The sequence below is a fragment of the Saccopteryx leptura genome, chromosome 2 (assembly GCF_036850995.1).
Source record: "Saccopteryx leptura isolate mSacLep1 chromosome 2, mSacLep1_pri_phased_curated, whole genome shotgun sequence".
Lineage (NCBI taxonomy): Eukaryota > Metazoa > Chordata > Mammalia > Chiroptera > Emballonuridae > Saccopteryx > Saccopteryx leptura.
The window spans coordinates 305,749,763-305,762,415 of record NC_089504.1 but is presented as its reverse complement, the minus strand read 5'-3'; the positions used below and the strand labels follow the sequence as shown (position 1 = coordinate 305,762,415).

At 48.8% G+C, this 12,653-nt stretch overlaps 1 protein-coding gene across 4 annotated transcripts in view; it reads left to right on the top strand.

The window, feature by feature from the left end:
* IMPDH1 (inosine monophosphate dehydrogenase 1) overlaps window positions 1-12,653 on the top strand; it is a 36,905-nt gene that overhangs the window by 18,734 nt on the left and 5,518 nt on the right. For 3 of the 4 annotated variants that reach the window (XM_066362603.1, XM_066362602.1, XM_066362606.1), the window contains exons 15-16: window positions 4,351-4,452; window positions 5,869-5,971. In XM_066362603.1, coding sequence (XP_066218700.1) covers window positions 4,351-4,452; window positions 5,869-5,971 — 205 coding nt within the window. Of the gene's footprint in view, window positions 1-4,350; window positions 4,453-5,868; window positions 5,972-8,753; window positions 8,938-12,653 lie in introns of those variants that run through there. The other variant, XM_066362601.1, reaches the window with a different exon arrangement.

Here is a 12,653-nt window from a genome sequence, read left to right as displayed (position 1 = left end):
AGGGTTTTGAGAGAATTGCCCTGTCACTCTGCATCAAGGGTGTGAGTGGTTCCAAGGGAGAATTTTCCTTTTGAACTAGACCTAATTGGTCAATTAGAGCTGACCAATGGAATGGTTTACCTTACAACGATGACCTTCCAGTAAGTTCGGGTATGTTAGCATTAGCTTGGCCCTTCCAGAGGAAGCTCCTCTCTGACCGCAGGGGAAGTTTCGACATGGTGATCCTCAAACTTCAGTGTGTGTAGAGTCCGCTGGAGAGCTAAGACAAGCCCAGAGGCCAGGCTCCTGGAGTGGGATGGGGTCTGGGCCTGTGAATTGTCCCCAGCCTCGGGTGAGTCCAACGGTTACCAAAGTTGGAGAATTACTTGTTTAGAGGAAGTTCACACATACGTGAGTTCTGAGGCTCTTTCCAAAGCATGTGCCCTGAGAAAAGAATTTCAGATGACAGCACCCACGTCATGGCTCATTGTGGGGATTATGTGAGAGGTTACGGGTGCTCAGTACATGAGTCTTATGTGTCCTGTCTGCCTCCCACCTCCGCCACGGAGAACAGGAGCCAGAGATGAGTGGATGCCAGCCTGGACCCAGACAGCACGCTCCCTCCGGGTGTAAATGCAGCCATAGTGGAGGAGGCCCAGGTGGGACAGAGGGTAGGAAGGCCATGTCAGGTGGACATTCAGAGGCAGTCCAGAGTCACATCTGGGATAGATGCAGATCATAGCCCCGATGGTCAGCACAGCATGTCCACTTGGGGTTCATCCTCGTTTGTAAGGCCCTGGTGCCCTCTCACCCTCACCCTGGCACACTCACCCAGCACTGAGCAGACCAGACTGCCCAGGCTGTTAAAGATGTGGCCCTGCAGGTGCCAGGTCACGCTCAGGTCCTGGCTCGTGAGCAGTGGTGTCTGGGCCGAAGTGTAGCCACCCCGGGAGAGGGCAGGCAGCTGGCCAGAGCCCAGGCCAAGCAATGCCAGCACCCTGTCCACCTGCCCCAGGAAATGGCTCTGCCTATTTGTTATCTGTGTTAGCTCTCCATGCCAGCATGGCCAAGTCGCAGGCCAGATAGAGCTGCAGGTCCCTGGCTTGCGGGAGCAGGAGGAGCAGGAGCGGGGCCCCAGAGGACCCTGGGAGGCGGGACCTGCAGTGCAGGTGGAGCGGGAGAGGGCCCTGGCTGCCACACATGGAGGACAGGTGTACGAAGAGTGTCAGGAGCCCTTTACCTCGGCCCCCACTTTTCCTTCCACACCTTCAGGTCGAAACAGCGCTCTCAGACAGCACGGCCAGGTAGCTAGGAAGGGCCGGACTAGTCCTCTGAGCGGAGCCCCAACCCCAGCCTCTCTGGGTCCTCTCCTGCTTTACACAAGGCTCCCCTTTTCTACAGGGTTGTGAACCAATCCTATCTACCTCATCCCACCTCATCCCCAGCATCCCTCTGCCTTCAGCTGAGGAGACTTTGGAGGCAGGCCACCTGTCAGAGGGTAAAGCATGTAGCTCTCCGTAACCCCTCTCAGGCCCCAGCCCCACAAGCCTGCTCCCCACACCTACTGTCCTCGGACAAGGCCCCTTACCTGAAGGCTGTGGGAGTCACCTCTAGGGTTCTTTACTGTCCAGCTCAGCTCGGGGAGGTGGCGACCATGGGTTTGGGTCTGGGACCAGTGGAGACTTTGGTCCCCAGCCTCCTGCTCTACCCCCTCTTAAACCTACTGGCCACAATAGCCTCTAGGTGCCTGGCTCCCAAGTCAGCTATGCCCCAGCTCAGCTACAGTCAGGGAGGAGGCATCTGAATAACAAGGTACAGTGCAGTAATAGCCCAAGACAGATAGAGGCCAGCCTTCCCCTGTCCATGTGCCTCAGTTTCTCTACCTGTGATCCTACCTGGGGGGAAAAAGGAGCAACCTCCCCAGCCCTGCTCCAGGCTTCCCAGCAGCTTCCTGTCTGTGACTGCACACACCACTGCTCCATGCCACCCTTCACCTTTCAGGGCTGGGCTCGGTGCCACGGCCGGCGAGCCGGCAGGAGACCTGGGCTCCCGCAGCCTCTGCTTCTCCCAGACTCCTTTGGAGGCAGATGCTCCAACAAGCTGTCAGGTGGCTGAGAAGGTTCTCCCCAGGGAAGAAAAGGGAAGTCAGGGCCAGGGACACCAGCGGGGCAGAGCAGTTGGGAGGGAGGAGGGAGCCAGAGGGGATGTTGTGTAAGGACTTTGCTGTGACCCCACACGTCACTCCTGCCCCCAACTTTAACCTCCTCCTTTCCACTGCTCCTTCCCTGTGGAGAGCAGGCTAGTGGGGAAGAAAATATGTGTTTACACTGCGGACTCTGAGCTTCAGGAGATCAATTAAGGGGAAGGGGCTTCCTTCAGACCTCACACTACCAGAAGTCCTCCTGCTCCTGTGTCCTCGGTCCTTCTATAGGGAAGGACACGGCTTCCACCCCTCCCTGTGGTCTGTGGTGCTTCCAATTCCTTTCCATACCCCTGGTCCCTTGGAAAATCTAGGGACACAAAGAAAAGAAGTGTCTTCTATGATGGAGAGATTTGGAGGAGAACAGGGGCGAGGGCGGGGGCAGAGGGTGTTCCTGCTCCGGACCTGGGACTCCCAGGTCTGGGTTCTTTAGGAGCCGTGTGGCATTGAATCCGGCAGGTGGCGCCAAGACTCATCGACGTGTGGGACCCCAGGGAACGGGAGTGGGGCAGTTTCCTAGGCAACAGGCAGCCGTTTTAAAAGCCCTGCCCTTGGCAACCATTCCTTGATTGCCCGCGTCCATAGTACAATACAATAAGGCTTCTGAAGAACAGGGGAGACATAGGGGTAAAATAATCGAATCTCGAGAAACAAGAGAGGCTGGCTGGGGGTGGGGACGGGAGTCTGAAAGACTTGTTCTCTGCTGTCAGGTATTACTGAGCGCCAGTCACTGATGGGTGCGGCTTAGCCTCAGCGACCCTATAAGGCAGTAGCACGTATTCCTTTATTAGGGTGGGGATGCGAGCCTGGGAGAGAGAGTGACTTCTCAAGTCACAGCTGGTAAGAGGTGGAGCCGATGAGGGGGCTGGACCTACTTACATGTCCTCCCTCTGTCCACTTCACTCCACCTCCTGGTGGGTGTGACTGTCCAAGCCTCCAAGGGGCAGAGGGCAAGGCCTGTTGGGAGACTGAGAGCAGCGGCCGTGGCTCAGAGACAAAACCGATCCTCCCTTTCCCTCATGGCTCCCCTTGCCCTGCCTATGTGGGGCGTCCTTTGCTCAGGCTCCCCTCTGTCGGAGGACCACTGGGTGAGAGGGGAGGGGACTTAGGCATTCTGGATGTTAAGTGAACCTTCTAGAGAAACGAAGGACAGGAGAGCTCTCCAAGAGGGACACCAAGCGGCAGCCCTATTCTGGGGAGAAGCAGGAAACGATTCCATTTCAGCAGTTGTGTGAGGAGAAAGCCAGCTCCAACTGGGTCAAGGGACGGTGCTTGGAGGATTCAGATTCAGCCCGGAGACCTAATCTTCTCTCACTCCCTTGTGATTACATCGCCTCGCTTACTCCATATCTCTACCAGAATCTCATGCTGAATGCAACCATCACTGAACTTCCTTTTTATTTCTCTTTTTAACTTTATTTATTGATTGACTTTAGAAAGAGAGAAAACATCAATTTGTTATTTCACTTGTTTATGCATTTGTTGGTTGATTCTTGTATGTGCCCTGACTGGGGATAGAACCCGCAACCTCGGCGTATCAACACTGAACTTGTGACTCCCTGTTTTAGCTTGGATTTTCCAGAGAAACAAAACCAATAGGAGATATAAATATATATGTGTGTATACATAGTATATGAATATAGGAAGTAGAGGCTATTATCATCCTCCTTTCCAGAGGTGAACACAGGCTCAGAGATGCCAAGTGATTTGCCCAAGGTTGCCCAGCCACTTGACCACGGAGAGGAGATTGTGACCCCATCACTCCCTCTCTAACCCTAAAGTTCTTACTTCTTCCACTTTCCCAGGGGAGAGCCCAGGGTCAGAGAGGGAAAAAGAAGAGAGGATGAGTGTGCCTCCTGCCCAGCAGGAGAGAACTAGCGCAGGACTGAGCTGGCAGGGAACCTGGGTGACTTGGCACCTGGCCAGCCCCTGCTGGCCTCCTCCCTCTACTCGTGTGGCCTTTGCAGCCCCAGGGCTGATTGGGCTCCCTCCCCTGGCACCAGCCTCCTTTGCCACACCCCCACCCTCGCCTGGAGCCTGGCTACACAGGGATCCCTTTCTGGCCCAGTGAGGCATGTAAGCCCGGGCTGACAGGCGTCCGGATGCCAGGGCAGCTGCGCTGGCCAAGGGTGAGGTCACGGGCTGAGCACTCTGCGTGCCTCTGTTCACAGGCTTACTCCTTGCCTTGCTTGGCTGCAGAAGTTTCCTTCTCACCTCTCCCCTGCACTGCAGCTTTACCCCAGCAGGCTCTGGCCTCTCTGGCAAAGCCTCGTGTAAGTATTAGTTTCCTGTTGCTGCTGTAACAACTTACCACAAACTTAGAAGCTTAAAACAACACACCTTTACTGTCTTATAGTTCTGGAGGTTGGAAGGCTGAAAGAGGTTCTCTGGGCTGTGCCCCAGGGAGGCTTTAGGGGAGAGTCCTTTATCTCGCATTTTCCAGCTTCTAGAGGCCATGTGGATTCTGTGACTTGTGGCCCCTTCTTCCATCTTTCTTTCTGACCTCTGCTTCCATTTTCACATTGGCTGTGACTCTGAACCCCCCCCCCCCCCCCGCCCCTGGCTCCCTCTTACAAAGTCTCGTGGTTACATTGGGCCCAGCCAGATAATCCACAGTAATCTCCTCACCTCAAAACCCTTCAGGTAGTCACATCTGCAAAGCCCCTTTTGCCACATGAGGTGACATTGGCTCAGGTGCTGGAGATGAGGACGAGGGCTTTTCAGGAGGGCCATTATCCGACTTCCCCTGCCTAGGCAGGATGCTCACTTCCTCCATAGTGCTAGGGAGTGTTTGTGGCACATTCACCACTGACGTTATCTCGCGCTGCCCCTAGGAGGTAGGCATGGATGCCCGTGGTAAAGATGGAGAGCCCGGCCAGCTCCAGAGCCTGTGGGCTTGTCGCAACCCCAATGCTGCCTCCCCAGACCAGAAATAAGCCTCTCCCTTCTGGAAACTCCACACAAACACCTTAGATTTGGCTTTGAGTCCTTTGGGTTCACCTTTTGGCCTGTGCTTTAGCCCTTGGGGCCCTGGCCTGTGACACAGAGACTAGGTACTTAGGATAGAAAGAGAGAGAGGATTTTGTGGGTTGAAGTGCATCGATGGGCATTGCAGGATGTCTGACCCCTTGCTGTGTGTGTACAAGAGTGTGTCTGTCTGGCCAGTTGTTTGGGCAGAGGGAGGAGAACTTCCACCAGATTTAGAGGGAGTTCTATCTCTAAGGATCAAGACACCCTGCTCTGGGGTCTGCCCTCACCCCCTTTCCCAGGCTCCTGCCTCTAAACCAGCCTCTAACCAAGGTTCACTCAGCCCCTGGGGCCGAGACCCGGTGTGTGTGTGTGTGTGGGGGGGAGTGTGGAAGGTGCTGGTCCACGGAGCACATTGTGAATAGAGGGCCCACCATTGTACCCTTCTCCCCTGCATTCATTTAATGAGTCAACATTTTTTGAGCTCTCACAATATACCAACCCCTTGCCCCTGCCACTCAGGCCCTGTCCTTTACTTTGCAGAGTCTGGTTCCTCAGGGAAGTACACAGCCTTGCCCAGGGTGTCCAGATGAAGCAATCTCTCCTCACCTCAGCTTCTCAATGTCCGCCTCTGGGTTCCCTTAGCGCCTCCCACACTCCTGCCTGCCCCGAACTCCCGGTGGTCCCCACCCTCCAGCCTTTTCCTGTCTTTGCCTTCACAGACATGACTTCACCCTCCTATCAGCCGAGGCCCAGCCCTGGGAGAAGGGGCGTGGCTTTCTTCACAGAACTGCCCAACATGGGACTGGAACACAGGCCTCCCAGGTAAGGCTGATTCGGACTCATTGTTACAGTTCCAGAATTATGGATACAGTTTGATGAACGGGGTGGGGTGAGGGCAGCCCCCGGCGGAGAGCATGTCCTGTCCCTCACTTCCGGCCCAGCCCAGGCCCTTGGTAGGTGAGTGTCCCCAGCACTAACTTTGCCATTTAGTGATTCTGTCATTTACATAACGGAGGCCTCAGGTATCAGGAACTGGGGAGGAGGGCTGAGATGAGGACCAGAGATTGCTGTGAGGTTCCTCCCAGCCCTTGGCCAGAGGGAGGAGGGAGGCTTGCACAGGGAGCTGGGGCAGCCTGGCCTGCATTGGGGCTGCCGGCTTCTCCACTGGCGCTAGAGGGAGAGAGGTGCGCCTTCCAGCACCTTCCACCACAACAGCCTGACCAGACCTCACATGGATGATGCCACAGTAGGTCTGTGTCCTCCCCCGCCAGCCCCGCAGACCCCTCAGTTGCCCCTTTGTGTCCTCCAAGCATCTGCAGGATGGGGACATTACCAGGGAGTGGGAGGGTCACAGGCAGAAGGGCTCAGGACAGTAGTCTCCATTCCCCTGCTGTGGAAACAGCTGAGTCCCTCAGGCACTTGTGGGAAGGCTTCAGGCTGTCAAAAAGCCAAACCCAGCTGAGATTTGCTCCTACTGGAGTTGGTGTGAGAGGAGGGGCTTGTAGCAGAACCCCCCAGTGCAACCCCTGACCTATCACCTGCCGCCACCCCACAGCTCTGTGCCTGGGTGGTCTGTGGCTCTGCAGCAAGGTGGGAGGGGCCGATTAGGGGACCTCTGCTCTAAGAAGGGACTGTGCTTTCTCACAAGGATATGAGAACCAGGACACTTTCCCCTGGGGCCTCCTCTGCCCTAAAAACGTGAACAGATCAACTTTGCAGATGGCATCACAGCTCCTACCCACCACAGCCTCGTTAGCTTTACCTGCTGGAGAGAGCACACCTTGTAATCATCCCTAGTAGGAAGCCTTCTCTCCTAGCCACTGTCATCCCTCTCTTGTCCCCACACCCCTCCTGGTACCCCTATCCCCCATCAATCTCTTCTGTTCACAGTCCCCAAACTTCCCCACCTCCTCCCCTCCCCCTCGCCCCCACGGCTTTATTTGTCACTCCTGGAACCCAGACAACATAGTATTGTAACAGCAAGCATGTGTATAGTATTTTTATGTGTTCAAAGGACTTCTTATATACTCATTTAGTGCTCCTGGTAACTCTGTGAAGGGAGAACTATTATTACTCCCATTTTGCAAATGAGGAATCTGGCACATTGGAAAACAATAAGGTTGAGTTAAGGCCCTGGCCAGTAGCTCAGTTGCTTAGAGCATCGTCCCAAACACCAAGGTTATGGTTTGATCCTTGGTCAGGGCACGTACAAGGAATCAACCAATGAGTGCATGAGTAAGTGGAACAACACATTGGTGTTTCTCTCTCTCTCTCTCTGTCTCTCTCTTTCCCCCTTTCTCTCTCTCTAAAATCAATAAATACAAAAAATAAATCATATATTTTTAAAATATAAATAAATAAAATCAATAAATAAAAATTTAAAAATAACAATAAGATTGAGTTAAGACTAAGAGCTATGGAAACAAGGATATAGAAACCCACAAAATAGACATTGGGAACAGCTATGCTTGTCAAAAGACTAAAGAATTGTTTTGTTTTATTTTAAATTACAAAGTAAAGTGTGTAGCAGACTCCCTGACCCTTGCCCTATCCACTCCTGATCCCCAAGAGCTAAAGACACAAAGAGACTCACTGGAGGGACCCTCTGCCAGCCTGCCCCAGAGCCTCCCTCCCCCAACCATGAGCCAGCCACAGGAGGTAAGGAGGTGGGGACCAGAGCAGGGTAGGGTAGGCTCCTGGGTTCCTGTCTCTATTCCTTAAACCTCCTTTACCTCACCAGTTTACTTCTCACTCACCCTCATTCTTCTTCATCTGTCTCGGAGAGAGCAGGCAGTCGCCTGCAGATACTGGTCTTCTAGGTTCTGGGAAGGTGTTCTGACCCCCCCCCCAGGGCATTGTCCCACAGAGCTGGGCTGAGAACCCCCTCACTGCTGTCTCTTTTTTGTTGATTCCTGCTGTGTTGATTCCTGTAATCCCCCTCCCTCTGCCTGTCAAGAGCAAGCCAAACCCCACTCCCAAGTGACTAATGCCTGAGTTCTATGCTGTTCCTGGTCCACTGTCCCCTCCTAGGAGTATCCCTGGAATGTGTACCCTCTGTCCTGGGAAAAGGGGCAGAAAGCCTCTTAACGTGGATGGAGAGGGAGTGAGAGAGAACAGCTGAGCTCAGGAAGGCTAGACAGGGAAGTGGCTCCAAGGAAGATGTTAGCCAAGCCAGGCAGAGCACACGATTCTTGGATGATGGAGGGGTTTGGATAATCTATGGACAAATCACAGACTGGGAGAAAATATCTCCAAAAGACATATCTAATAAAGGACTTATCCAAAATATACAAAGAACACTTAAAACTCAACAATAATCCCTGGCTGGGTAGCTCAGTTGGATGGAGTGTTGTCCCAATATGCCAAGGTTGTGGGTCCAATCCCTGGTCAGGGCACACACAGGAATCAACCACTGAATGCATGAATGGGTGGAACAACAAATTGATCTCTCTCTCTCTCTGAAATAAAATGAAAAACTCAACAATAAGAAAATGAATAATTCAATAAAAAAAATAGGCCAAAGATCTGAAAGACTGCTCACCAAAGAAGATAAACAGTTGGTAAGTAAGCAGATGAAGTGATGTTCATTTATTATTGTCTCCAGAATCAAGAGGAGTGAGTGAGCGAGGAGAAGTGACTGATGGGTCTACTGTTTCCGGAAGGTCGAGGAAGAAGATTCGGGTCCATTGGACTTAGCAAGGGTTGTTTGGCAGAGCAGTGAGATGGAAGCTGGACGGCAGGAGGAGGTCAGGCAGTGGAGATGGTGGTGCAAACAACTCCGGAGAATTTCTGCTGTGAGGAGCAGAGAGATGGGGCAGCCATTTGGTTAGTCCTTCTTCCCATTGCTTTGACCTTTCTGTTGATTCTTGTGCCAGAATCAATTTTGTAAAAGACCATTATAGCTACATAACATAGTTTAATGTTTATGTAAAGGATTTTAAGTCATTGCAGCTTTGTAATATAGTTCAATATTTATGTAAATGAATACATACTACCCAAAAGAACAAATTTTTTGCCATACAACCTATTTGCCACTCTTCCTTTGCCAAAGGAAAAGAATTTAAATATTTTTGCCTGTTAGTCTTACAGATGAGCTTTAGAACAATTATTTCAAATTTTAAAAATCTCAGTGATATTTTATTTTTAAAAACTTTTTAAAAATTGTGTTTATTAATTTTAGAGAGAGAAACACTGATTTGTTATTCCACTTATGTATGCATTCATTGGTTGATTCTTTTATGTGCCCTGATGGGGGATTGAACCCGCAAACTTGGTGTATCGGAACAACACTTTAACCAACTGAGCTACTTGGCCAGGGTTATTTTATTTTAATTGGACTAATACTCAACATATAAATAAAGAATTTAATGACCTTATAAAATATGGAGGGGTTGATCCGGAAACAAGATATGTTTCTCCATTTATCAAGGTCTTTTCCTTTTTTTCAGCTTTATTGAGGTATTACTGACAAATACAGTTGTAATACATGTAAACAGTATAATGTGACGATTTGATATACATACACGTTGTGAAAGGATTTATTGAGGCCTCTTTTATATCTCTCAATAAAGTTTTGTAGTTTTCTTCACCTAGATTCTTTTTCTTTTTTTTATTTTCTTTTTTTAAAGATTTTATTTATTCAATTTTCAGAGAGGAGAGAGAGAGAGAGAGGGAGGGAGGGAGGGAGGGAGGGAGGGAGGGAGGGAGGGAGAGAAAGGGAAGGAGCAGGAAGCATCAACTCCCATACGTGCCTTGACTAGGCAAGCCCAGGGTATCGAACAGGCGACCTCAGCATTCCAGGTCGACGCTTTATCCCACTGCGCCACTAGATTCTTTTTCTTTAGTAGAAAGTTCCTTTCTTTCTTTAATGTATTCTGCCTATATAAAGCGTGCCTTTTCTTCCAGTCCTTATAGGGAAAAGCTATTGATGGGACTGCTTAGCTTTAATCTAATTACATCTTTTTCTAATGTTTTCCAAATGTTTCACAACATAATGGTATTTTGCCTTCCCTTTTACTCTTTTCCAATATTGACACTTATTACTTCTCCTCCTCCTCTTCCTTTTCGTCTTTCTCCTCGTTTTTCTTCACATCTTTCTGCATTGACAACAGTTGGCAAACCCAAGTTAAATGTCAGCATTAATAGCAGAATCTCCATTTCTAATTTTAAGGAAGTTTTATTTTTCTGTAAAATTTAGGGTTAGTTATTCTTTGAAATAGAATTTTTATCAATTTAGGAGATAGGTTTCATTATTAATTTTTAAAAACGCCTTTTAAAAATCTATTAAAGTTTTTTAAGTTGGCCTGTTGATTTCAAAATGCTGAAGAAAACTTACTTTCAACATAGAATTTATATTCATTTAAGCTATCAATCAAGTAAAATGATAGAATATATATGTTTTCAGATATATGAGATTTCAAAAGGTTTACCTCCAATGCACCGTTTCTGGAAAAGCTACTAGAGAAAATGCTCTAGTAGCATTTAAATTGATATTGAGAAATGTATCATCATTCAGAGGAGTACATAAAAGTGTATACAAAAAATTTAAAAAGTATATATTTTAAAAAATAATAAAATGAACACCCATGTATTCACCACATAGGAAAAGAAATAGAACACGACCACTATCTTAGAAACCCTGAATTCTTCTCTCCCAGTCATAACCACACTTTGTTGCCTACCCCACCCCAGGGATAGAACCTCTTGAGTTTTAGGTTAATCCTTCCCTTGCTTTGTTTCTGGTTTCATCACCTATGTGTATGTTTCCACACAATGCTGAGCAGCAAGCATAATCCTAACTGGGAAAGGAAAGGACAAGCTTGTGCCGGATGAAGACTTCAGGGAGAAGAGCTGCCGTGGAGCCTCTAGGTCTTGGTGTGGCTTTGGTTTCTCTGAAAGTCTACATACAGGTGTCCCCAAATACAACCGGCGGGCCGCACGAGGCCATTTATCCGCCCCCCCCCCCCCCCGCCACACTTCCGGAAGGGGCACCTCTTTCATTGGTGGTCAGTGAGAGGAGCACTGTATGTGGCGGCCCTCCAATGGTCTGAGGGACAGTGAACTGGCCCCCTGTGTAAAATGTTTGGGGACCCCTGCAACAACCTTTTCTGGGATTGTCAGTGAGCAAGGTCAGGAGGGAATCCTGGGAAACAGAGGCTCACCAAAGTGAGGGCTGTAGTGTCAAACAGACCTTGGCTGACTGGATGGAATCTTGTCGGGGCAGTGGGCTGCTTTGTGCTGACTGTTTGAGCTCACTCTCATCTCCTCATCTCAGGAGCAGGTCAAAGTGGAACATTCCCTGAGCAGGCGGCAGGACACGGAGGGGAGAATAGTAGTGTTATTGTAGTTGGTCAAGACATGGGTAAGTACAAATAAGAAATGGAGCAGGCTCACCCAAAATTCTGACCTGAGGTTCCAAGGACAGTATGCTGGCATCAAGGATCTCGGTGATGACAGCCATCAACATCTCCTGAGTTGGTCACACTGCTCCAATCTGACCCGGTGTGCTTGTGATACACAGCTGACATCCTGGTGTCCCCCTTCTCTGTCTTTCAAGGACCCCGCTTTGCCTCTGCCTATGGTGGGTCTCCTGTGTCCTGCATCCACATTCTCTCTCTCTCTCTCTCTCTCTCTCTCTCTCTCCTTCTCTCTCTCTGTGTTTGGTTTACTTTCTGGTTTTGGTGGAGCATTTTCTCTAGTAGCTTTTCCAGAAACGGTGCATCAGAGGTAAACCTTTTGAAATCTCATATGTCCGAAAACGTATATATTCTATAATTTTACTTGATTGATAGCTTAAATGGATATAAATTCTATGTTGAAAGTAAGTTTTCTACAGCATTTTGAAAGCATTGCTTTTAACTTCTAGTGTTGCTGTTGAGAAACCTAAAGCCTTTCAGATAGCTAATCCTTTGGACATTGCTTTTTTCTTTCTTTCTTTCTTTCTTTCTGGAAGTTTCTAGATTCTTTTTTTTAATTTGTCTTGGTCTGGATTTTCATCCACAGTGCTGGGTCTTAGTGGACCCACCCTTATGATCTCACAACTCATTTTCTTCTGTTCTGGAAAATTTCTTCAAATTAGTTCATTGGTGATTTCTTTTTTTCTGTTTTCATCTATTTTTTTCTTTTCTTTTTGAAACTTCTATTATTTTGATGATGAACTCTTAGAATTGTCCTCTAATGCTCTTATCTTTTATCACCTTTACACTTTATCTCTTAGTATGTTTGCTTTACTTTCTAGGGAGATTTAATCAACATTATCTTCCTCTTTCTATTAATGTTATTATTTCTGCTGTTGAGGTTTTATTTTTCAAGACATAATTGTTGCTGTTGCTATTCTCGGGATGTTTCTTTGTATAGCATCTTGTTCTTGTTTCATGGATGCTGTATCTTCTCTTATCTCTCAAAGGCTATTAACAATGGTCTTCTTTTTTTATAAATTTATTTTTATTTTTTTTTCTTTGTTTTTTTCAGAGAGAGGAATAGACAGGGATAGACAGACAGAAAC